The sequence below is a fragment of the Rutidosis leptorrhynchoides genome, chromosome 11, assembly GCF_046630445.1.
Source record: "Rutidosis leptorrhynchoides isolate AG116_Rl617_1_P2 chromosome 11, CSIRO_AGI_Rlap_v1, whole genome shotgun sequence".
NCBI classification, from domain to species: domain Eukaryota; kingdom Viridiplantae; phylum Streptophyta; class Magnoliopsida; order Asterales; family Asteraceae; genus Rutidosis; species Rutidosis leptorrhynchoides.
The window spans coordinates 332,697,454-332,724,484 of NC_092343.1; the positions used below are offsets into that span (position 1 = coordinate 332,697,454).

Sequence of the window (27,031 nt, forward strand, 5' to 3'; positions counted from 1 at the left end):
ATTGTATATAAAGGAAATTGTTTCAAGGCATGGAATACCTATTTTCATTATATCCGATCATGATAGTAGATTTACCTCAAAGTTCTGGCAATCACTACAGGAGGCACTAGGAACTCGTTTGGATATGAGTACCGCATATCATCCGCAAACGGACGGGCAGAGTGAAAGAACAATTCAGACTCTTGAAGACATGCTCAGAGCATGTGTGATCGATTTTGGAAACGGATGGGATAAATATCTACCATTAGCAGAATTCTCGTATAATAATAGTTATCATGCGAGCATTAAAGCTGCACCATTCGAAGCATTGTATGGAAGGAAGTGTAGATCTCCTATCTGTTGGAATGAAGTAGGAGATCGACAATTAACTGGTCCCGAGATCATACACGAAACGACTGAGAAGATAGTACAAATCAAGGAGAGATTGAAAACAGCCCGTAGTCGCCAAAAGAGCTACGCCGATGTCCGAAGGAAACCATTAGAGTTTCAGATCGGTGACATGGTTATGCTAAAGGTGTCACCTTGGAAAGATGTAATATGTTTCGGTAAAAGAGGTAAACTGAACCCAAGATATGTAGGCCCGTTCAAGATCATCGAACGCATTGGACCGGTAGCTTATCGACTCGAGTTACCGCAACAACTCGCTGGAGTACATAATACATTTCACGTCTCAAACCTTAAGAAGTGTCTTGCAAAGGAAGATCTCACCATTCCTCTTGAAGAAATCCATGTCGACGAGAAACTACAATTCATCGAAGAACCAATCGAAATCATGGACCGTGAAGTTAAACGGCTCAAGCAGAGCAACATACCGATCATTAAGGTTCGTTAGAATGCTCGAAGAGGTCCCGAGTTTACTTGGGAACGAGAGGATCAGATGAAACAAAAGTATCCACACTTGTTTTTCGATGACGCAAAATAGGTACAATTTTAAAATTTCGGGACGAAATTTATTTAACGGGTAGGTACTGTAATGACCCGCACTTTTTCGATCGTTCTATACTTATAAGATTAATAATTACATAAATTAAACCTTACCAACATGATAAGCAATCCAAATTGTTGAGATTTATGTTTTCGAAAAGAGTTTTACACAACGTTTGACCGTCTAGTTTGACCGATGATATCACGAACTATATAACATATGATAATTATACGTTTGTGTATATATATATGTAAATATACATATTTAACATGATCTAAGGATGTTTTAATACCTCATTTTGTATTAATAACAATAAGTTATAAGTATATTTTGAAACTACTAACTTAAGTTTTCAAAACGATAACCATACGTAACGTTATTTGACATAAATACTTATAACCTATAATGTTTATACATATATCGTATAAGTAATGTATTTAATCACTTTTTAAGGATTTAAATACATAAAACAATATAAGTATATTCATAAAAGATAGCTATATTTGAATTCTCATTCCATTTTTCACAAGATTTCTATACGTATATCTACGGTATATGTACTCGTATCATACCTAGCTTCTATACGTATTTACTATTGGTATATACACATCAAATCACCACCAACCAGTCCTTGTTCATGCCTTATGTATAAGGTAATTAGAAATTGGATGCTAGCATTGAATGTCATACAAAATAACAAAAGAAAAACTTGTCTTTGTCTCCCCTTGATCACGTTTTTAATAGCCATGGGGGGATCATCATTTTGATTCATTTTACTTCAACTTTCTAGCCAAAACACACACTTACTTAGAAGCCTTAAAACCCTTAATCAATTCAGCAAAGTTACCATGAAAATCTAGCTTCAAAAACATCACTTAATCACCATAAGAAAACCCTTACAAAAACACTTCAAGAATCCTTCCAAGAACACAAGTTTACTTCCAATCTTTCATCCAATTCCATCACTCTTTTGGTTCTAGGTTTTTACTCCTCTTTTACAGCAATCTTGTCCAAGTAACTTGAGGTAGTAACTTTGTTCATAACCTTATTCGATTCATATATATATATATAGCTATCTTATTTTATGGTATACAATTTTAACAACAAGAACATAGTTTGAATGATTTCAAACTTGTTTGCAAACTAAATAGATCCTTCTAACTTAACTTTTAAAATACTTCAAGACCTGTAATATATCATAAATATATGCTAATTTAACAAGGTATAACTTGGTTTTTCAAAGAACACCTTAAAAACTGTTTTTACGACGTCGGAGTGCAATCGGGGGCTGTTTTGGGTTGGATAATTAAAAACTATTTTGAACCTTGAATTGGAGGTTTATTTTCTGGAAAACTGATATTTACTATGAATATGATAACACATAAAAATTTCATGATTTAACTCAAAGTATAAGTATTTTTAGAAAAAATAATCATTTAATGTTGTTTACATAAGGGAAAATGATTAACTTCATAAGTTTCACCAAAGTTTGACCTATGACCTGTGATTTCGAATACAAACTAAGGTATTTACAGTTCATATTCTTAAAGAGGGACTCGATCCAAGGAAGTGGCAAGTTGAACCAACGAAAACGGAGTTGTAACGAAGAAACTATGACCAAAACGAGATCGGATATCCAAAACTAGTTTAGCCACGAAAATAATTGGAGAAAAATTAAATAAATCACATCTTTCTAAAATAACATGATATTTTATATATATGTACTCATAATTTAATTTTATATATTTCAGGATCACCCGTAAACAATACGAGAAGATTAATCATAAGATCCCATGATTGTATGCAACACGTCATTTGACAACACCGGTACTTTATGTACGCAACACGTCATTTGACAACACCGGTACCGTGGGTCAAGATTAATCCCGACCAATACAAATACGATGGGGTTTTATTTATTTCGATGGGGGTTTTATTTATTTATTAAACACCTAAATATGAACTATTAAAATTGAATTACTAATATCGGACTGCTAACTACGGACTAAGAAATTATTAAAAGTATTAAAAGTATAACAAGTATATATATGTGACGATTGTTTAAAATGAAAATATATTGATATATTATATATGGATAGGTTCGTGATATCAACCGGAGACCAAGTCAAAATATATATATCTTCAAGGCAAAAGTGAGTATATAGTCCCACTTTTAAACTCTAAGTATTTCGGGATGAGAATACATGTATTTTACGTTTTACGTTATGGACACAAGTAACTGAAAAATATATTCTACGTTGAGTTGTACCACTGGCATACTTCCCTGTAGCTTGGTAACTATTATTTAAAGCGGTATTGTAAACGCGAATCCTGTTGATAGATCTATCGGGCCTGACAACCCCAACCGGACTGGACGACCAGTATTCAAAGGTTGCACAGTACTTCATTTCGTGACTACACTTGGTACGGTGTAGTAAGATTTCATAATAAAGGGAATATGCGACGTGATTAAATGTTAAGTATGGTTACCAAGTGCTCAACCACTTAGAATATTTTTATTAAAATGTTTACATATGAAATCTTGTGGTCTATATTTATATCGCTGCCGGCATTAAACCTATATCTCACCAACTTTATGTTGACATTTTAAACATGTCTATTCTCAGGTGATAACTAAAAGCTTCCGCTGCAACATGTTGAATTTAAGCAAGATCTTGCGTACTCATATTTGTGTCAAAAACAAAACTGCATATCCGAGGATTTGTATTGTAAAATATGCTAGAAATCGTATTGTTATCATTATATGTAAAGTTTGTAAGTCTAAGATTATCGCTAAACGATAATCATCTTTTTATTGTCTAAAGCTTGTATTGAAATAAGAGTTATGGTTTGTTATGTAAAATATATGCAGTTGTTCTTTTAAAAATGTCGCATATAGAGGTCAATACCTCGCAATGAAATCATACGTTATCTAACTCGTTCTTATGGTTAAGGACGGGTTATGACAGGTGCCACCAAAGGCATCATGACAATAGATTTCGCGTTGAGTTCTTCGATTAGAACTTTCTTACCCATATGATCAAAAGCCAAGGCAGCTAGTTTGCTTAGCGCATCTGCTTTCTTATTTTGCCCCCGCATTACGTGGGAGATTTGAAAAGCTTCAAACTAGTCAGCGAGATTATGAACAAGTGATAGATATTGCTGCATAGCAATGTCATGTGCTTCAAAGTCTCCGCTGACTTGATTGCATACTAGCTTCGAATCCACATAGGCGTGCAAAATTTTAACATTTAACTTATGCGTAATGCGCATACCTGCTAGCAGAGCCTCATATTCTGCTTCGTTGTTTGTAACAGCAAAATTAATCCACAGCGCGTATGTATGCTCTTCGCCATCTGGGCCTGTTAAAATTATACCTGCACCTGCGCCAGATGCGCTGCATGCACCATCGGTGTACAATTCCCATGGTGACAGAGTTGGTGTGGGAGGATCCTGATGCTCTGCTGATGCCTCCACATCCGCAGGTATTTCTGCTAGGTAATCAGCAAGTATTTGACCCTTAACCGCATTGCGCGAAGAAAAGTTTATTTCATGTTCTCCTAATTCAACTGCCCACTTGGCCATTCGGCCAGAAATCTCGGGCTTGTATAACACCTGAAAGAAAAAATGATTGCGTTAGTCAATGTGGTAACCCCGGTCATTGCCGCAAAGTAGGCGTGTACCAACCTGTTTGGTTGGTTGATCAGTTAGGACCACGATTGGGTGTGCTTGAAAATATCAGCGCAAACGCCGCGCTGTATGAACCAGTGCATATACTAGCTTTTCTATCGGTGAGTAGTTTACTTCGCTTGATGTCAGCATCTTGCTTACTAAGTAGACCGGCATTTGCGTCTGAGAAAACCTCAGCGTTAAATTTCTGCGAAATTAATAAAGCATGTAAATTAATGGATTACCTTTTCGCGGTCCGCGATGAGAACTGAACTGATAGCTTCCTTTGATGCCATGAGGTACAGCGTTAGCGTTTCTCCTGATACTGGCGCAGTAAGTGTTGGTAACTCTGCAAGCACCTTTTTCATCTCCTGAAAGGCTGATTCTACTTCCTGAGTCCATACGAAATCCTTTTTCTTTAAGCAATTTTTCAAAGTATTAAAGAATGGCAGCTGCCGCTCTACGGCTTTTGACAAAAACCGCGTGATTGCCGCAAGCTTCCCCGTTAGACTCTGCACATCTTTCTTTGTTTTCGGAGATGGCAAATTATCAATGGCTTCAATCTTTTTGGGATTGGTCGTGATACCCCGCGCTGTCACCACAAGACCTAGAAACTTTCCTTCCTCTTCTCCGAAACTACACTTAAGCGGGTTAAGCTTCATGTTGATCCTTCGCAGAGACGCAAATGTTTCCAGGATGTCCGTGAGCATGTCTTCTTCGGTGTTACTTTTAATTACCAAGTCGTCAACGTACGCTTCAAGATTTCTGCCGATTTGATGCTTGAATGTTGTGTCAATTACGCGCTGATAGGTCGTGCCAGCATTCTTTAAACCGAAAGGCATCTTCGTGTAACAATAGATACCCTGCGGTGTATGAAAAGCAGTCTTGTCCTCATCTTCTGCAGCCATTAAGATTTGGTGATAACCTTTGTATGCGTCCAGAAAACACTTATACCTAAATCCGGACAATGATTCCACCTTCCAGTCTATCTCCGGAAGAGGGTAGTTGTCCTTAGGACATGCCTTATTGATGTCTTTGAAATCAACGCACATTCGCCAATTTCCGTCAGCCTTTTTTACCAACACAGGATTTGCAACCCATGTCTGATAACACACCTCCCGTAGAATGTTTGCTTTGACAAGGTTATCAACTTCTGCACATAGCCAATCACTACGCTCGAGAGCCATATGGTGCTTCTTTTGTCTGACGGGTGTGAGTGATGGATTAACATTCAACTTGTGTTCCGCAATATCACGCGGAACCCCTGTCATGTCTGATTCATGCCATGCAAAAACATCTGTGTTTGTGGATAATATACCATGTAACTTAGCCTTGGTTTCGGCTGATAAACCTGCGCCGATTTTAATACGCTTATCTGGATGCAAGCAGTTAGTGATCACCGAACTGCTTGCGATCTATTCTCCTACGCTGGGAATGTTTGCAGGCACAACTGCCGCACATATCTCGGTTGTTTGGTGTGACGCCATTGTGGCAACTCCTCCCTTAGTGGGAAATTTAATCAAGCCGTGCACTACCGATGGTATGATGTTAAAACGTCGTATGAAATTTCTCCCTAGCAGTGCATTGTATCGCGAAGTCGAACGAACGACGTAAAAATCAACTAACGCATGTCTTACTAACTGCGGATTCTTATCATCTTCTAGCTCTATCGACAACTCTATTCGGCCCAACGGCCATGAGCTTTCTCCAGAGAAACCAGACAGCGTAATATCAGAGTGACGTAGCTGCACCTTCATGTTTGCGGGGAGAAATCGATAGCAATGCTCGTACATAATGTCAACTCCACTCCCGGTGTCAACATGCATACGCTTAATCTGTACCTCGCAGGTAGGGATGCGACACTTGATGATAATAGGCTCGTTAACTGTGTGAATTGACATTACAGGAGGGAAAGTGATTGGGAGAAGCTCCCAATCCTGATGATCATTGTACTTTCTTCGCTGACTAACTTTCTCTGCATCAACCATATTGATGGTTAAGTCGGCGCTTTTGGCTTTGTCGACTTTCTACCATGCGAATGTTTTAGCTTTTGACCCCTCCTCTGCGGTTTTTCCTTTATCCTTCTTTGGCGGTTTAAGGTGATCCAATTTACCCGCACGCAATGCCTCAAGGACCCGCTCCATCAAGTTTTTACATCGATTAGTGTCATGGCCATAATCGTCATGGAATTCGCAGTACTTTGTTTTATCCCGCTTACCAAATTCTGTAAGCGGAGTTGGAACCGCGAAGGTCGCGCATACTGGCTCTGTTGCCAAAATTTCTTTTGGCGTTTTAGACAAACTTTTGAGCAGCGCATAGTTCTGATTGTTGATGCCACGCTGATTATTGTTTCGATAATTACCGCTTGATTTCCCCTTTTCATTTCTGATAGGGCCACCATTATGGTACCTTCCGCGAGAGTTGTTTTAGCGGCTTTGATCACAGGAGCGTTCATCGTCATCTTTTCTATCGTTGCGCGAGCTGGTTGTGGGAACATCGTTATCTTCGCCACTCCGCATATAATCGTGACATTCTTTAAGTGCTTCAGCGTAAGTTGTTGGCACCGTATGGCGCAAACGCGTGACTAGTGTTGGGTGTCGTTCTGAATTAATACAATGTATGAGCCCCGATATCTGTTATTCTGGCTTGAGGTCTGGAATGCGCAGACATTCATTAGTATATCTCGTGAGGAACTCTCCCAAAGATTCCTTGGATTTCTGCACAATATCATGGCATTCAATGTGAGTGCGCTTGCGTGGTCTCTGATTCTGATACTGCAGCAAAAACTTTGTTCGCAGATCCATGAACCCGGCAATACTACCTGCCAGCAATTTATAAAACCATTCGCGAGCAATGCCCTGCAGTGTCATGGGAAATATTTGACACGCAACCGGATCCACCCAAACTTGAGTGCGCATTGCGCCCTCAAAATGCTGTAAAAAGTCATCTGGATCGGTCAGGCCATTGTAGGTACCCAACGTACTAGGTATCTTTGGCACTGATGGAAACGAATATGCAGTTATATGCGGAGGAAACTTATCGAAGGTAGTTGGTAGCTCGAAGGGTGGTTTAACAGGGTCCCCTTTCAAGCCCGCGAAGAAACGCTTCATCATGTCCTGAACAAAGTCAGGTTGTGAAAATAAGTGAACCATATCAGGGGGTGCGGCCTGCATAAATTGGCTTGCAAGATTAACCTGCCCCTGAATATTTTGCCAAGGTTGACTCTGCGTCTGCGAATATATCCAAGGCTGCGGCGTTGGAAAAGAGGGATGACTTGAAGATGCAGAGTACACAGGTTGCAAAGGAAGCGAAACCTGTGGCGCAGATGTCTGAGAAACCTGAGGGTATACATTCAAGAGCCCAACCGTATGCGTGGTGCTTTGTTGCTGCGCTGTTATCGGCGCCCAATGCGAGTTTGCATCTGGTATGACACCAAACCCCCAACTATTAAGTAACGCCTGCGCATCCGCAAGAGTTAAAAATTGTGAAACTGGGCGCGGTGGTTGCCAAGGTTGCAATGGTGTGAATGACGAATTCTGCTGAATGCTCTGCGTATGCAGAGGTATTGAAACAGTGGTACTGTAAATAGGTACCTGGCCGCAGCAAACCACATGCAGCCCCGTTGTTTCACCGCTAGTGCCTACCAAGATGACCCTTGGATCCACTGACGAAAAGTTCATCCGCGTGGTTGTGACTGGTGAGTTTGCTCTTGGCGGTGTAATTCTGTCTGAATATATCGGCTTGTACCTCTGAAAGGGTTCGCCGGATACAGGTGGAGGGTACATCGTGTACCCCGCTTGAATAGCCGCCTCCGTAGTCATAACCGGTGTCTGTTGACTACCCGACGGTGCGTTCTGAATATCTGTTTGAGTATGTTCCGATGATTCCTCGGAAGTCATGATACTGTTAAAAGAAAAATTTCAAAAATTTTGTAAACAACGAGTCACAATTCAAAACCTTAAAAGAAAAAACAATTAAACAATTTTGAATTAATTCGACTCTCAATGAAAGCACCACTTGATCATGCATATTTTAACCAAAGGGTTTAACATGCTTGCTCAACATATAAGGAGGGGTTTAAGGATCTTAGAACGTGGCTCTCCGGTCCGGATACCGTGAATAACCCTGGCCGACATGATGATGTCGGCGGGGTGGCCAAGTGATTAAGTCCACCTCAGATGACGGTCGTCGATCATGAGGCCCTGAATAATGTTGCAGGTACTAGTTTACGAAGGACTAACCTGTTAACCTTGTAGAGATGTTGAATGATGCTGCTTTACGTAAAGTATAATGTTTACGTAATGTGTTGTGTTTTGTAAATGACGATTAGGGTTTGTATTTATAGGCAAACCCTAATTCTAGAACCGTCCATGATAATAATAATCTCGTCCATAACTAACTCCCCCGAATCACGGATATAATTATGAAAAAGATATTTACTTGTCAGCTAAGCAACCGCCGTACCGGGAACAAAGGCATTCGCATACCGCATACCGCACACAAGCACACGCATACGCACAATAGAGATTGGCCGCATACACGTGGGGTGCGCATGCGGGTTGCGGTATCATTAGAAATAGATTATAGGATGTATATTAGTACCTTGCAATACATAATTTACATATGCATATAATACTTAAATCCCATAAGTTATAGAGGAATCTATGGAAGCTGTCAGGCTAAGTCTATAGTAACAGATACGCTAAGATATGAATTTTGTCTATACATTATCGATGCACTAAATGCAGTAAGACGTGTCTAGACTTTAAGGATGATAAGCAGGTAATTTCCTAAGGATGGTAAATAGATGATTTCCGACTAAAAATGATAAGCAAAACTTTTGACATGCAGACACTGTTGAAGTCCAGACTCATTAATGCATCCTAACAACTATCATTAAGACACACTAATGCAAGACCTGGTTCGCTAAGACCACCGCTCTAATATCACCTATAATGACCGCTCCTAATCCATCCGGACGAAGTCCATATCGATTATAAATGATTCACAATAGTTGATTACATCGTGAGGTACTTGACCTTTAAATGATACATTTTACAAATGTTGCATTTGTTTTTAAAAGACAACCTTTCATTACACTAAAGGTTGACAAGTATGCATACCATTTTATAATATCCAACTATAAATGATCTAATCTGTCATTTACTTAATAATAATCTCTAATGAACTTCAACGACTCGAATGCAACGTCTTTTGAAATATGTCATGAATGACTCCAAGTAATATCCTTAAAATGAGCTAATGCATAGCGGAAGATTTCTTTCAATCCTGAGAATAAACATGCTTTAAAATGTCAACCAAAAGGTTGGTGAGATATAGGTTTAAATGCTAGCAGCGTTATAAATATAGACCACAAGATTTCAGTTTCCATAATTATTTGTACACTCGTAAGTGTATATAAAAATATTCTAAGTGGTTGAGCACTTGGTAACCATACCTAACATAATCAACGTTACATATTCCCCTTATTATGAAATCTCACTACACTGTACCAAGAGTAGTCACGAAATGAAGTACTGTGCAACCGTTGAATACTGGTCGTCCAGCCCGGTTGGGGTTGTCAAGCCCGATAGATCTATCAACAGGATTCGCATTTACAATACCCATGTAAATAGTAGTTACCAAGCTACAGGGAAATATGCCAGTGGTACAACTCAACGTAGAATATATTTTTAATCACTTGTGTCCATAACGTAAATCATAAAATGCATGTATTCTCATCCCGAAATATTTATAGTTTAAAAGTGGGACTATATACTCACCATACTGTATTTTGTAGTAAAAATACATATAACATCATTGAACAAGTGTACGGTTGGCCTCGGATTCACGAGTCTATATCATGTATATATATATTAACACACATAATTGTAATCAAACAAATTCATATATATATAATAATTTATAAGTTATATCATTTTTATATTAATAACCTATATTTTTCATATATTTATTTTATATATTTAAAATAAATAAAAATATTAACTTTGTCATGTTATATGTATTTAATACATTTTTGTATATATATATATATATATATATATATATATATATATATATATATATATCTTTTATTTGTTAAATTTTGTATTAATACTAAAGTAATATTAGAAATGATAAAAATAATAATAATGATAATAGAGTTAAAAATGATATTTTTAATATTAATGATAAAATGATAACTTTAATAAAAAAAAATATTAATTTTAATAATAATGTATACTAATAATAATAATTCTAAAAGTAATGATTTTACTAATAATAATGATAATAAAATTAAAAATGATACTTTTGATAATTTTACTAATAATAATAATTCTAATAATACTTATAATAATTCTATTAATAATAATTATAATAATAATAGTGAATATAATAATAATGATATTACTACCTTAAGTGTGTTGTAGCTTAAAAAAAATGTGTTACTTTCAAGATTCGAACCCATGACCTCTCGCTCCACAAACATACATTCAACCAATGATCCATTCATTTGTATTAGTTTAAATTCTCTTAGTTATCTATTTATTAGATCCGAAATTGTTTGCTTTTCTTCATAAAATAAAACCCATTTCATGATCATCATCTATCATTTCATGTAACTTTATTATCATCATCCTCGTCTCACAGTACGCACTATCATGTCATCCTCATTACACCTTCATCATCGTTATACGTTTTCTTCAGTTCAATAGTAACATCTAAATCGAATCTTGGCCCAACACACAAAGCAGGTTCATGGCCCAACAAATAAAAACAAATTTTCGGCCCAACTAGTTTCTGAAGCCCAACTTATCATTATGTCCATTAATATAAAAAAAGGAAGCCCAACAAATTTCCACGATCGATAGCTGGAGTTTTGGTTGGATGACTTCGATTAATAGAATAGAAAAACAGAAGCACTGTACCATTATCTTCTTCATATCGTTGTTCAACATTTGCAGGTTCTCAAATGCAAATAGTCGCAACATAACATAAATGGGTTTGGTTCGGTGAGGCTTTGATGATAATATAGGTCGAGTGTGGTGGTGGTTTCTACTCCATAACAGCAGTGACATTGGAATTAACGTGTAGCAGCAGTAGTAGGTTTTCAATGGGATTTTATGTGGTGATTGAGGTGGTTTTTCGATTTAACAGAATATAAACAAAAAGATAACAGTGGCGTGGCAGTGATGGGTTATGTTGGTGATCGAAGGTGGGTAGTTATCGTGGTTTAAGTGTTTGTTTGGTGATGATGGTTGTTGATTTTTCTGATCGAGACAAAATCAAAAGAGAGGATGAGAGAGAGATAGAGATAGAAATGGTGACGGTAGTCAGGGGTGAAGGAGTGGGTGACGGGTATGGGTGGCCGGTGAACAAAACAAAAGGGTGGTGAGGTGATTATGGAGATTGAAGGGTGATGGTGGCGGTGGTGGATGGCTTTGAGGATGGTTGCAGGTTGGTTCACGAAAAGAAAAACAAAAATCAATCTTGGATTTTGGTTTGTAACCAGGGTTGAGACAGAAAACGATAAAGTGGTCATCTTCGAGGTGGTTGTTTCTCGGACTAGAACCGTGGAATGAGAGAGATAAGTGGCAATAACTGATGGTGGTGATGGCGAATGGTGATTGAAGATGATGATTGATCAATTTAGTAGTATGTGTGTGTATATATATATATATATATATATATATATATATATATATATATATATATATATATATATATATATATATATATATATATATATATATATATATAATCTATCCCCATGTTTATGTATATATTTATATGTACAGAAAAGTTAACTAAAGTAAAACACATGTTGGGAAGTGTTGGTGACAAGAAACAGAAAAGAAGCCAAGTAAGAAAGTGTGGTGTTAATGAGTTGCCTTGTAAGTATATTGTATATATATATATATATATATATATATATATATATATATATATATATATATATATATATATATATATATATATTTACTGTCATGAATATGTATGTATGATTAATAGCTGTAAAGTTGAACAATCAAACAACCATAGTACATGTTCAATGTTCAATCACCTTTATTCAATTTACGAATCCAATGAAATCGGAAAATATATAATATTGTCAATAATTTAATTTACAAATAAAAACGTGTAAAATTATAATCTGTCGCCTTTCACGGACTAAATTTCGCTCTCCGTTGTTAATCAGTGGCGAATAAAAGTCTTCAGAAAAATCCCATATTTTTAAATTAACCTCCTTTATTTATTTCAGTCATTATGGTATAAAATTCGGTCATTAACTATTAAATAAAAATTATATTAATTATTCACTCCCAACCCCAAGTAAAATATAAAAAGTTTTTTTTTTAAATTCAACCAATAGTTTCTAAATGCATTTTTAATAAACCTATAATTTGTAAAACTCATTTTCGGCTAACCGTTTATTTTAAAATCTCATGAGTTTCTTTTTAACTCGTTTACTGTCAAACAAATGACAATTGAGCATTACTTTCGTTTACTAAATAACTTCGAAACCCTATTTATATATTCTATATATTTTATTTATATATATAGATAATAATTATTTTATGTTGTTATTATTTTATATAAATAATTCCAACAATTACCATATACAATATTTCATATTATTATATACAAATATATATATTTAAATATATGCATAGCATTTACAAGCAATCATATCGTGAGTCGTCAGCCATAATCAAAGATTAAATGAATTCATGAAAACAGTTTAACAGACTTTGCTTATCTTGTTGAAATCATATAAAGATTGACAATATTATATATTTAATCACCAACCTTTTCCAAACCCTTCTCTATTCCTTTACCCTTTAAACTCCTAGGGTTTAAATCTTCTTGAGAACATAGTGAGTCCCAACATTCTTTTGCACTTTCACATGAGATTATCTTTAATATTTCTTCACTAGGAAGAATTCCATGAAGTAGTGAAATTGCATCAAATTGTTTCAAAACATCATTGTTTTGAAATGTTGACTTCACTAGTCTTGAACTAACTTGTGGTATAAAGTCTCCCACTTTGATTATTCTCCACAAGTAGTAATCCTTGGATTTGAGATAAGACACAAATCTTGATTTCCACACATTAATATTCATCTTATCAAAGATTGGTGCTTCTTTCACCAATTCTTCCAAATATCCCATAGTTTGAGTTGATCCGAGAATCGTTGACTCAAGTTTTTGCACAAAATGAATTTTGACACTTTCACGATCGTTTGTAGCGCAATGATTTGAGCAACCGCTGTGATACCAATTATAAGTAACTAGAGGGGGTGAATAGTTACTTGTACATTTTTAACACTTTTTCGATTGATCACCAAATTCGATTTAACTTTGATCAACCAACTCAACTCAAACTTGATGTGTGTAGTGTATATGTTCAAAATGATAAGTAAAGTAATGTAAAGAACATAGACACAAGAATTTATAGTGGTTCGGGTGGATGTTAACTAATCCACCTTAATCCACTCTCCGATTACACTAATCGGGATTTGTTGCTTCACTAAGCACTTTTTCCAAACCCAGTGGAGATTCGATTTGCAAGTCTTCAATCTTCTTTAGTAGACAACAAACCTAAACTTTCTATCCCTTTGAAAGATCCACTCTAACCTAAATCAACTTATCTTCACCTTGGACAAGTATTAATCTCCAAATAAGATTAATCAACTTCCTAAGTCCCTTTAAGGAAGTAGATCACTAAGCTAGCATATGCTTCCACTAATTGAAGTTACAAGACTTATACACTCTGTAATGATGATCCTAATACAATACTAGGACACACATTACATCAAGTAAACTCACAAGATAAATAATTTTGATTAGTAAGTTTACAACAACCCAATTCTATACCTATAAGATCATAGAATCTTCTCTTGCTTGATCACATTTGAGTAGTAGTTGATGCACTTGTGATCACTAGAGATAAGCCTTTTAAATGTGCAAGAGGGTCAGCTTCAAATGCACTTAAATGTTTGCTTTTTATAGTGAGATTCAAAAAATAGCCGTTGACACACAGTTGCCTTCACGGTCGACCGTGGTGCAACCGTGCGTGCTCCAGTCCAAAATTGGTATCCGTTGTATAGCCGTTTGACTCAAATTTGAACACCACATTTTGGCACCTTTACTCATTCTAGCACCTGCAAAAGAAACCAAATATCCTATACAAGTACTATATGCATTAAGTGTGTGAGATTTGGTCTTATTGCATGAAAGTGACTAATCATTCCAAAAGTAGCAAACCCAACATTCATGGAGAAGTGTCTTGATTGATATTTAGGGAAATTTCAGATTGGTCAAGACTTAGTTAGTCACTTTAATGTTCTTGGTTCAATTCTAAAGACTAGTCACTATGTCATTAACTTCCTAGTTTCAATTAATCACAAGTCATGTTCCATTTGAGTTTAGTTAGGGATTAATTGAGTAATGTCTCTATAAGATAATCATGAATTATGTAGAGACATTAAAGTTAATTCATTCTTGAATAAGCAATCACACTTAGTTACTTAGACTAGACCAAATAGATAATTGACTAAATTTTATTGTGAACCATTTTACACTTAATCTATTGGAGTAGGTTAGTTACTTGAATTCTAACTAATGAGCACATGGCAAACATATTAATCAAGTTGACAAGTTTATGAGTATTAAGAATATTGGCAAGTAGCAAGTAATACTCACATAGCAAGAGATAGTTATTCTAGGATCAAACATATAGATACTTGCACAACTTATAATTCAAGCACTTAATAAGTTTAATGTGCAATGTAACACATTACATGATTAATGTGTAAGCACACATTAATGTCCAACACATGCACAAGGGAAGAGCAATTTCTAGTTGGGACTTGGTGACCATCCTAAATGTATCTAAGTGTGTTATAGGATTACAAGTCATTACAAGTTAACCTTGAGAGCATTGTTATTCATTTAGCCTTAATTAATCACTAAGTCATTTCTAATAGCAATTATTGTTCTAGTGATATTGGCTTAAGTGTGTTGGTACTTAATGATCATACTAAGGATATCTACGTAAGAATTAAGATCACAAGTTGTTGATTAACACTTATGTGTTATGCCTAATCTTGGTTAATTTGTCATTAGGCGTAATTAATCACAATTAGTGTTTTTATGACCAAAACTCAATTGAGTATGGAGAAAGCATCTATTCTAAGCATGTTGAGAAAGGTTTCATGAATTATAGATGTCGGGAACTAGTCAAACTTTATTTGTTCAAAAACGGTGGCAGAAGAAACTGCGGTCGCACTGTGGTTGACAGTGGTGGCGACCGTGCAACTTGTTTTCACAAAACTGTGTTGCAATTCAGTTTGGGTTTCACGGTTGACTATGCGGTCGACCGTACCTCGACCGTGTGTGAAATGTCCCATTCTTATTGATTAAAAACGTTCCATAATAATTGATTTCATTGCGAGGTTTTGACCTCTATATGAGATGTTTTTCAAAGACTGCATTCATTTTTAAAACAAACCATAACCTTTATTTCATCAATAAAGGCTTAAAAGCTTTACGTAGATTATCAAACATTGATAATCTAAAATATCCCGTTTACACACGACCATTACATAATGGTTTACAATACAAATATGTTACATCAATATAAGTTTCTTGAATGCAGTTTTTACACAATATCATACAATCATGGACTCCAAATCTTGTCCTTATTTTAGTATGCGACAGCGGAAGCTCTTAATAATCACCTGAGAATAAACATGCTTTAAACGTCAAGAAAAATGTTGGTGAGTTATAGGTTTAATTTCTACATTTATCAAATCATAATAATAATAGACCACAAGATTTCATTTTTTATAACAACCATCTCATAGCAGGCATTTTGCATCATACTTAGAGATAAAAATCATTCATATGGTGAACACCTGGTAACCGACATTAACAAGATTCATATAGAATATCCCCATCATTCCGGGACTCTACATCGGACATGATATAAATTTCGAAGTACTAAAGCATCCGGCAAGTTCGGATGGGGTTTGTTAGGCCCATAGATCTATCTTCAGGATTCGCGTCAATTAGTATAAGGGTTTACTAATTCTTAGGCTACCAAGCTAAAAAGTGGCATATCCAAAGTCGATCATTCAACCATAGAACGTAGTTTCAATTACTTGTGTTTATTTCAAAAAGCATTTATAAAACTGCATGTATTCTCATCCCAAAAAAAAAAATTAGATTTTTAAAAGTGGGACTATAACTCACTTTCACAGATTATCACTTCGTCGAGAATTTAGACTTGGCCACGGGTTGATTCACGAACCTATAACAATATATACATATATATCAAAATATGATCGAAATATATTCACAACATTTTCTTTATTACGTGTTGATGATTTAAGTTGTCCAGTTAGCAGTCCATCGTATGTAGTTCACAGTTTGTTGTACATGAATAATTTAATATATATCTTGAATCAATCCACGACCCAGTGTATACGTATCTCAGTATTGATCACAACTCAAACTATATATGTATTTTGGAATCAACCTCAACCCTGTATAGCTAACTCCAACATACACATATAGAGTGTCTATGGTTGTTCCGCATTATATATATAGATGGGTCGACATGATAGGTCGAAACATTGTATACGTGTCTATGTATATCAAGATTACATAATATACAATATAAGTTGATTAGGTTATGGTTGGAATAGATTTATTACTAATTTTCACGTAGGTAAAATGAGTAGTTATTATCAATCTTGTTTTACTCGCCATTTCTTCGTTTCTAATCCGTTTTGAGTGATTTCAGTGGCCACGGTTTCGTATTGAACTTAACTTTATGAATCTAAACAGAAAAAGTATAAGTTTATAGTCGGAAATACAAGTTACAAGTCATTTTAGAAAGAGGTAGTCATTTTCGACGAAAGAACGACATCTTGATGACCATTTTGAAAAACATACTTTCACTTTGAGTTTAACCATGATTTTTGGATATAGTTTCTTGTTCATAAGAAAAATTATTTTTTTTTGAAGTATAGCTTTTAAATCAAAGTTCTTCATAGCTTTTAATTATCCCAACCAAAACAGCCTCCGGTTTTACTACGACGGCGTATATTGGGTTTTATGGTGTTTATCGTGTTTCCGGGTTTTAAATCATTAAGTTAGCATATCATATAGATATAGAACATGTTTTTAGTTGATTTTAAAATTCTAGTTAGAAGGATTAACTTTATTTGCGAACAAGTTTAGAATTAACTAAACTATGTTCTAGTGATTACAAGTTTATAACGTCGAATAAGACAACTTTTTATGTATGAATCGAATGATGTTATGAACATCATTACTATCTCAAGTTCCTTGGATAAAGCTACTGGAAATGAGAAAAATGGATCTAGCTTCAAAGGATTCTTGGATGGCTTGAAAGTTCTTGAAGCAGAATCATGATATGAAAACAAGTTCAAGTAAGATCATTACTTGAAATATGATTGTTATAGTTATAGAAATTGAACCAAAGTTTGAATATGAGTATTACCTTGAATTAGAAAGATAACCTACTGTAAGAAACAAAGGTTTCTTGATCTTGGATGATTACTTGGAATGGATTTGCAAGATTGGAAGTAAACTAGCAAACTTGAAAGGTTTCTTGAAGTGTTCTTGATGTGTTCTTGAATGATTCTTTTTATGATGTTTAAGGATTGGTTCTTTATGTAGTTTTTGATGAGGTTGAAGGTTATTTCTCTGGAAATGAAAGTGTTCTTGGAGTAGGTAGTTAGAGAGGATTTGTATGTGAAATTATAGAATGGAAATGATGTAGTAAATGATGGTGGTGGTGGCGTGACTTTATCAAGGAAACAAAGGCTCCTCATTTTGTTATTTTGTGTAATAATTCATACTTGAAGAAAAGTAATGGTTCCCACATGTTTTTGACTCATTCATGGCTGATTATTGGTGTTTACTATTGGTATATACCAATAGTGAAGTTACGTATTCTACGAGTACATGTACGGGTACATACGTGTAGAATTGTTGATGAAAATGAATGAGAATGTAATTGTAAGTATTTTTGTTGACTGGAAGTACTTTGATATGTGTCTTGAAGTCTTTCAAAAATGTTCAAATACATTTAAATACATTACATGTATATACATTTTAATGAAGCCATTTAGTCATCGATAGTCGTTACACGTAAGTGTTGTTTTGAAACCTTTAAGTTAACGATCTCATTTAATGTTGTTAACCCATTGTTTATTATATCAAATGAGATGTTAAATTATTATATTATCATGTTAACATGATATATGAATATATCTTAATATGAAATATATACATTAAAATATCGTTACAACGATAATCGTTACGTATATGTCTCTTTCGAAATTCTTAAGTTAGTAGTCTTGTTTTTCCTTATGTAGTTCATTGTTAACATACTTAATGATATATTTACTTATCATTTTATCATGTTAAATATAGTGTAACAATACCTTAATATGATTCATATATATTTAGTAAGGCGTTGTTATAACGATAATCGTTATATATATCATTTCGAGTTTCTTACGTCAATAGTCTCCTTTTTAAGTATATAACTCATTGTTACTATTTTTAATGAGATATTTGATTATCATTATATCATGTTAAACATATATATTTATTCATTTATGTATCATCATGTCATATACAACTTATAGCGTTCGTGAATCATCGGTCAAACTGGGTGATCAGATGTTTACATAATTTCTGTTTCAATTAACCAAGTCTTAACAAATTTGATTGCTTAACATGTTGGAAACATTTAATCATGCAAATATAGTTTTAATTTAATATATAATCATAAAAAAGTTCGGGTCACTACAGTACCTACCCGTTAAAATAAATTTCGTCCCGAAATTTTAAGCAGTTGAAGGTGTTGGCTTCTCCTCTGGAAACAAGTGCGGGTATTTCTTCTTCATCTGATCTTCACGTTCCCAGGTGAACTTAGGTCCTCTACGAGCATTCCATCGAACCTTAACGATTTTTAATTTATTTTGCTTAAGTCTTTTAACCTCACTATCCATTATTTCGACGGGTTCTTCAATGAATTGAAGTTTTTCGTTGATTTTTATTTCGTCTAACAGAATAGTGAGATCTTCCTTAGCAAAACATTTCTTCAAATTCGAGACGTGGAAAGGTAACTCGAGTCGGTAAGCTACCGGTCCGACACGATCAATAATCTTGAATGGCCCAATGTACCTTGGATTTAGTTTCCCCCGTTTACCAAATTGAACAACACCTAGTTTCCCCCGTTTACCAAATCGAACAACACCTTTCCAAGGTGAAACTTTAAGCATGACCATTTCTCCAATTTCAAATTCTATATCTTTTCTTTTAAGATCCGCGTAACTCTTTTGTCGATTTTGGGCGGTTTTCATTCGTTGTTGAATTTGAATGATTTTCTCAGCGGTTTCTTGAATAATTTCTGGATCCGTAATTTGTATATCCCCCACTTCATTCCAAAAAATCGGAGACCTGCACTTTCTACCATAAAGTGCTTCAAACGGCGCCATCTCAATACTCGAATGGTAACTGTTGTTGTAGGAAAACTCTGCTAATGGTAGATGTCGATCCCAACTGTTTCCAAAATCAATAACACATGCTCGTAGCATGTCTTCAAGCGTTTGTATCGTTCTTTCGCTCTGCCCATCAGTTTGTGGATGATAGGCAGTACTCATGTCTAGACGAGTCCATAATGCTTGTTGCAACGTTTGACAGAACCTTGAAACAAATCTGCCATCCCTATCAGAGATAATAGAGATGGGTATTCCATGTCTGGAAACGACTTCTTTTAAGTATAATCGCGCCAACTTTTCCATTTTATCATCTTCTCTCATTGGCAGGAAATGTGCTGATTTGGTGAGATGATCGACTATTACCCAAATAGTATCATAACCACTTGCAGTCCTTGGCAATTTAGTAATGAAATCCATGGTAATGTTTTCCCATTTCCATTCCGGAATTTCGGGTTGTTGAAGTAGACCTGATGGTTTCTGATGTTCAGCTTTGACTTTAGAACACGTCAAACATTCTCCCACATATCTTGCAATATCGGCTATCATACCCAGCCACCAGAAATGTTTCTTGAGGTCCTTGTACATCTTTCCTGTTCTGGGATGTATTGAATATCTGGTTTTACGTCTTCCTTAAGTACCATTTCTCTCACATCTCCAAATCTCGGTACCCAAATTCTTTCAGCCCTATACCGAGTTCCGTCTTCTCGAATAATAAGGTGTTTCTCCGATCCTTTGGGTATTTCATTCTTCAAATTCCCTTCTTTTACAACTCCCTGTTGCGCCTCCTTTATTTGAGTAGTAAGGTTAGTACGAATAATTATATTCATGGCTTTTACCCGTATAGGTTCTCTGCCCTTTCTACTTAGAGCGTCGGCTACCACATTCGCCTTCCCCGGGTGGTAACGAATCTCGAAATCGTAATCATTCAATAACTCAATCCACCTTCGCTGCCTCATGTTTAGTTGTTTTTGATTAAATATATGTTGGAGACTCTTGTGATCGGTATATATAATACTTTTGACCCCATATAAATAATGCCTCCAATTCTTTAATGCAAAAACAACCGCGCCTAATTCCAAATCATGCGTCGTATAATTTTGCTCGTGAATCTTCAATTGTCTAGACGCATAAGCAATTACCATCGTTCGTTGCATTAATACACAACCAAGGCCTTGCTTTGAGGTTTCACAATATATCACAAAATCATCATTCCCTTCCGGCAATGACAATATAGGTGCCGTAGTTAACTTTTTCTTCAACAATTGAAACGCTTTCTCTTGCTCATCCTTCCATTCAAATTTCTTCCCTTTATGCGTTAATGCAGTCAAGGGTTTTGCTATTTTGTAAAAATCTTGGATGAATCTTCTATAGTAACCGGCCAATCCTAAGAATTGGCGTATATGCTTCGGAGTTTCGGGGTTCCCATTTTTCAACGGTTTCAATCTTTGCCGGATCCACCTTAATACATTCTTTGTTCACTATGTGACCAAGGAATTGAACTTCTTCCAACCAAAATGTACACTTCGAAAACTTAGCGTACAGTTTTTCTTTCCTTAATAATTCTAGCACTTTTCTCAAATGTTCTTCGTGCTCTTGATCATTCTTTGAGTAAATAAGTATGTCATCAATGAAAACAGTGACAAACTTGTCAAGGTATGGTCCACACACTCGGTTCATGAGGTCCATGAACACAGCTGGTGCATTAGTTAAACCAAACGGAATGACCATAAACTCGTAATGACCGTAACGTATTCTGAAAGCAGTTTTCGGAATATCGTCCTCCTTTACCCGCATTTGATGATACCCAGAACGTAAATCAATCTTTGAATAAACCGATGAGCCTTGTAGTTGATCAAATAAGTCATCGATTCTCGGTAGTGGATAACGGTTCTTGATGGTAAGCTTGTTCAATTCTCTGTAATCGATACACAATCTGAATGAACCATCCTTCTTCTTGACAAATAACAACGGTGCTTCCCATGGTGATGTGCTTGGTCGAATGAAACCGTGCTCCAAAAGTTCTTGTAATTGGCTTTGGAGTTCCTTCATTTTGCTGGGTGCGAGTCTGTATAGAGCACGAGCTATTGGTGCAGCTCCTGGTACAAGATCTATTTGAAATTCAACGGATCGATGCGGAGGTAGTCCCGGTAATTCTTTCGGAAATACGTCGGGAAATTCTTTTGCAACGGGAACATCATTGATGTTCTTTTCTTCGGTTTGCACCTTCTCGACATGTGCTAGAATGGCATAGCAACCTTTTCTTATTAGTTTTTGCGCCTTCAGATTACTAATAAGATTTAACTTCGCGTTGCTCTTTTCTTTGTACACCAATAAAGGTTTTCCTTTTTCTCGTACAATGCGAATCGTATTTTTGTAACATACGACCTCTGCTCTCTCCTTTTTCATCCAGTCCATGCCAATTATTACATCAAAACTTCCTAACTCTACTGGTATCAAATTTATCTTAAATGTTTCACCAACCAGTTTAATTTCACGATCTCGACATATTTTATCCGCTGACATTAATTTACCATTTGCTAATTCGAGTAAAAATTTATGATCCAAAGATGTTAATGGGCAACTTAATTTAGCACAAAAATCTCTACTCATATAGCTCTTATCCGCACCCGAATCAAATAAAACATAAGCAGGCTTATCGTCGATAGGAAACATACCCGTAACAAGCTCCGGGTCTTCCTGTGCTTCTTCCGCGTTGATGTTGAAAACTCCCCCACGGTTTTGTCCATTATTATTTTCTCGATTTGGGCACGTAGTCTTGTAATGACCCTGTTTCCCGCATCCGAAACAAGTAATGTGGGCATTATTTGTTTCTCTAATTCTGCTACTCTTCGGTCCGTATACCTCACACTTTTTCGCACTATGACCATTTTTTTTACACTTGGTACAAAATGCCATGCAGAACCCTGGGTGATTCTCTTCACATCTTAGACATTTATTGTTCTGATTGTTGTTGCCATTGTTTTTATTGAGATTGTTATTGGAATTGTTATAATTGTTGAAACGGTTGTTATTGGGACGATTATTGTAGTTGTTGTTGTTGGGATGGTTTTTGTTGCGGTTGTTGCGATAAATGGTGCCTTTGTTGTTGTAATTTTGGGGTTGATTGTTAATACGATAGTTATTGTTGTTGTTGTTTTCGTGACCCTTGTCACTGGTTTCTTCCCACTTCCTTTTGAGTTGTTTCATGTTGACCTCTTCGGCCGCTTGCTTTTTCATTCTTCCTTCGATCTGGTTTACGAGCTTGTGAGCCATTCGACTTGCCATTTTTATGGAGGCAGGTTCGTTTGAACTCACATCTTCCGGGATCCTTTCTGGTAACCTATTTACAAACGCGTCAATCTTCTCTTCTTCATCTTCGAACGCTCTTGGACACAATAGGCACAATTCTGTGAATCTTCGTTCATACGTGGTAATGTCGAAACCTTGCGTTTGTAATTCTCTAAGCTCCGCCTTTAGCTTATTGACCTCGTTTCTGGGACGGTACTTTTCGTTTATCAAGTGCTTGAATGCTGACCACGGTAGTACGTAAGCAGCATCTTGTCCCACATGTTCGAGGTAGGTGTTCCACCATGTTAATGCAGCACCTATGAAGTTATGCGTAGCGTATTTCACTTTGTCATCTTCAGCACACTTACTTATGGCAAATACTGATTCGACCTTTTCAGTCCACCGTTTTAATCCGATTGGACTCTCAGTTCCATCGAATTCCAGCGGTTTGCAGGCAGTGAATTCTTTGTAGGAACATCCGGCACGAGTTCTTGTGGCGTTTGTTCCATTGCTAGTTTCAGAGTTATTGTTGTTATTAGGCATCGCAGCCTGTACTGCGGCTATGTTCGCAGCAAGAAAGGTGCGGAACTCTTCTTCGCTCATACTCATGGTATGTCGAGTAGTTGGTGCCATTTCCTTCAAAAATAGCTAAAAGAAACGAGTTAATCATATAGAATATCAAGAGTAGTCGACAGTATTTCGTAGCATAATATGAACTTATTTATAAAAGCTCTTTCTTCATATTAGCATTTTATAATTTTTAATTCGGGTAGTACCTACCCGTTAAGTTCATACTTGGTAGCTAATATACCAATTCAACTACTACGATTCTATATGAAAAACTAATCAAAAAAAATATTCATATTCAAACTTTTATACAATAACTTGCAAACTTACAATACCGCTATTTTACATATAACATGAAATATAGCACATAAAAACTTTGATACAAGGTAGTTGCGAAGATAATTCTAGTTAATACGCAAGGCGTTCCGTAAAGGCAATAAAGACACGTAATTCATACGTTCAGAAACATGTCATGCATTCTGGTTTTACTAATACCACTTCCCATCCTTGGTCTTGTGGAACATACCCATTGTGACCGATAGTAAGACAATGTGTTGTAATGTCGTCAAAAGGACGAAGGTTACGTAATGACCAACAGTCTCGTAATAACCTAAAAACCTCGTTTCTTACCCCAATTACCGATTCCGTCACTTGTGGGAATGTTTTGTTTAATAATTGTAGTCTTATGTTCTTTTTCTCATTTTGGTGAGAAGCGAACATTACTAACCCGTAAGCATAACATGCTTCTTTATGTTGCATGTTAGCCACTTTTTCTAAATCATGAAGTCCTATTTTCGGACACGTTGAGTCAAAATAGTTTCATAACCCGTTGCGTAAGATAGCATTTGGGTTTCCCGCATTATATGCGTCAAGGTAAACACGGCGTAACTTATGGACTTCCCAATGTGATATCCCCCATCTTTCATACGAAAGCCTTTTATAAACTAAGTCATTCTCGGAACGTCCTTTAAATGTTCTACAAACAAATTTCGCCCTAAATAATTGTGCCGACGAACTCTGACCGACTTTAGAAAAATTTCATCAATCATGTCCCCGGGTAGGTCTTCTAGAATTTTTGGTTATCTATCCTTAACATCCATTTTTGTTTTTTTTATACTGTAAAAATAGACGAATGTTAGATTCGTAAAAGATAATTATCAAATAATACAAGCAATTTTTACATACAACATGAAAGTACAAGCACACTTATATTACAGATTTTATATCGCATGATTACAATTTTCTTATTCCGATTCGCTCGTTTCTTCCTCTTCGGTCTTGGTTCGTTTTGCTAGGTTTCTAGGGATATATGATGTTCCCCTAATATGAGCCGTCATTTTCCACATTGGTTTAGAAAAACCTGGTGGTTTAGAGATTCCCGGGTTATTGTTACAACTTAAGAAATACGGGTGTTGACGATACATATAAAGTTCATCGGGGTTGGAATCAGATTTCTCTATTTTTATGCCCTTTCCCTTATTATTCTCTTTCGCCTTTTTAAATTGTGTTGGGGTGATTTCTATAACATCATCGGAATTCTCGTCGGGATCCGATTCATCGGAAAATTGGTAATCCTCCCAATATTTTGCTTCCTTGGCGTAAACACCATTGACCATAATTAACCTTGGTCTTTTGGTTGAGGACTTTCTTTTATTTATCCTTTTTATTATTTCCCCCACCGGTTCCACTTCTTCTTCCGGTTCTTCCTCCTCCGGTTCCTCCTCTTCCGGTTCCTCTTCTTCCGATTCCTCTTCTTCCGGTTCCTCTTCTTCCGGTTCCTCTTCTTCCGATTCCTCTTCAGGAACTAGTGAATCTTCCCAATATATATTCGACTCTTCATTATTATTGGGTGAGTCGATAGGAATTTGTACTAGAGGTAGACATCTAACACACAATATTAAACACGTTAAGAGATTAATACTTCACATAATATTTACATGTCAAAAATATATAGTTTCCAACAAAATTTGTTAAGCAATCATTTTTAACGAAAGGCACGGTCGAAGTCCAGACTCACTAATGCATCCTAACAACTCGATAAGACACACTAATGCAAAATTCTGGTTCTCTAAGACCAACGCTCGGATACCAACTGAAATGTCCCGTTCTTATTGATTAAAACGTTCCATATTAATTGATTTCATTGCGAGGTTTTGACCTCTATATGAGACATTTTTCAAAGACTACATTCATTTTTAAAACAAACCATAACCTTTATTTCATCAATAAAGGCTTAAAAGCTTTACGTAGATTATCAAATACTGATAATCTAAAATATCCCATTTACACACGACCATTACATAATGGTTTACAATACAAATTTGTTACATCAAAATAAGTTTCTTGAATGCAGTTTTTACACAATATCATACAATCATGGACTCTAAATTTTGTCCTTATTTTAGTATGCTACAGCGGAAGCTCTTAATAATCACCTGAGAATAAACATGCTTTAAACGTCAACAAAAATGTTGGTGAGTTATAGGTTTAATTTCTACATTTATCAAATCATAATTATAATAGACCACAAGATTTCATTTTTTATAACAACCATCTCATAGCAGGCATTTCGCATCGTACTTAGAGATAAAAATTATTCATATGGTGAACACCTGGTAACCGACATTAACAAGATGCATATATAATATCCCCATCATTCCGGGACTCTACATCGGACATGATATAAATTTTGAAGTACTAAAGCATCCGGCAAGTTCGGATGGGTTTGTTAGGCCCATAGATCTATCTTCGGGATTCGCGTCAATTAGTAGAACGGTTTACTAATTCTTAGGCTACCAAGCTAAAAATGGGCATATCCAAAGTCGATCATTCAACCATAGAACGTAGTTTCAATTACTTGTGTCTATTTCGAAAAGCATTTATAAAATTGCATGTATTCTCATCCCAAAACAAATATTAGATTTTTAAAAGTGGGACTATAACTCACTTTCACAGATTATCACTTCTTTGAGAATTTAGACTTGGCCACGGGTTGATTCACGAACCTATAACAATATATACATATATATCAAAA

General features: G+C 35.8%; 1 protein-coding gene across 1 annotated transcript in view; it reads left to right on the forward strand.

Annotated features, from left to right (window-relative positions):
• The first annotated feature begins 8,772 nt into the window (after nucleotides 1-8,772).
• Nucleotides 8,773-27,031, forward strand: part of LOC139875775 (uncharacterized) — a 32,558-nt gene continuing 14,299 nt past the window's right edge. Inside the window, exon 1 of the mRNA XM_071863074.1 lies at nucleotides 8,773-8,812. Within this exon, the coding sequence (XP_071719175.1) occupies nucleotides 8,773-8,812 (40 nt within the window). The remainder of the gene's footprint in view (nucleotides 8,813-27,031) is intronic.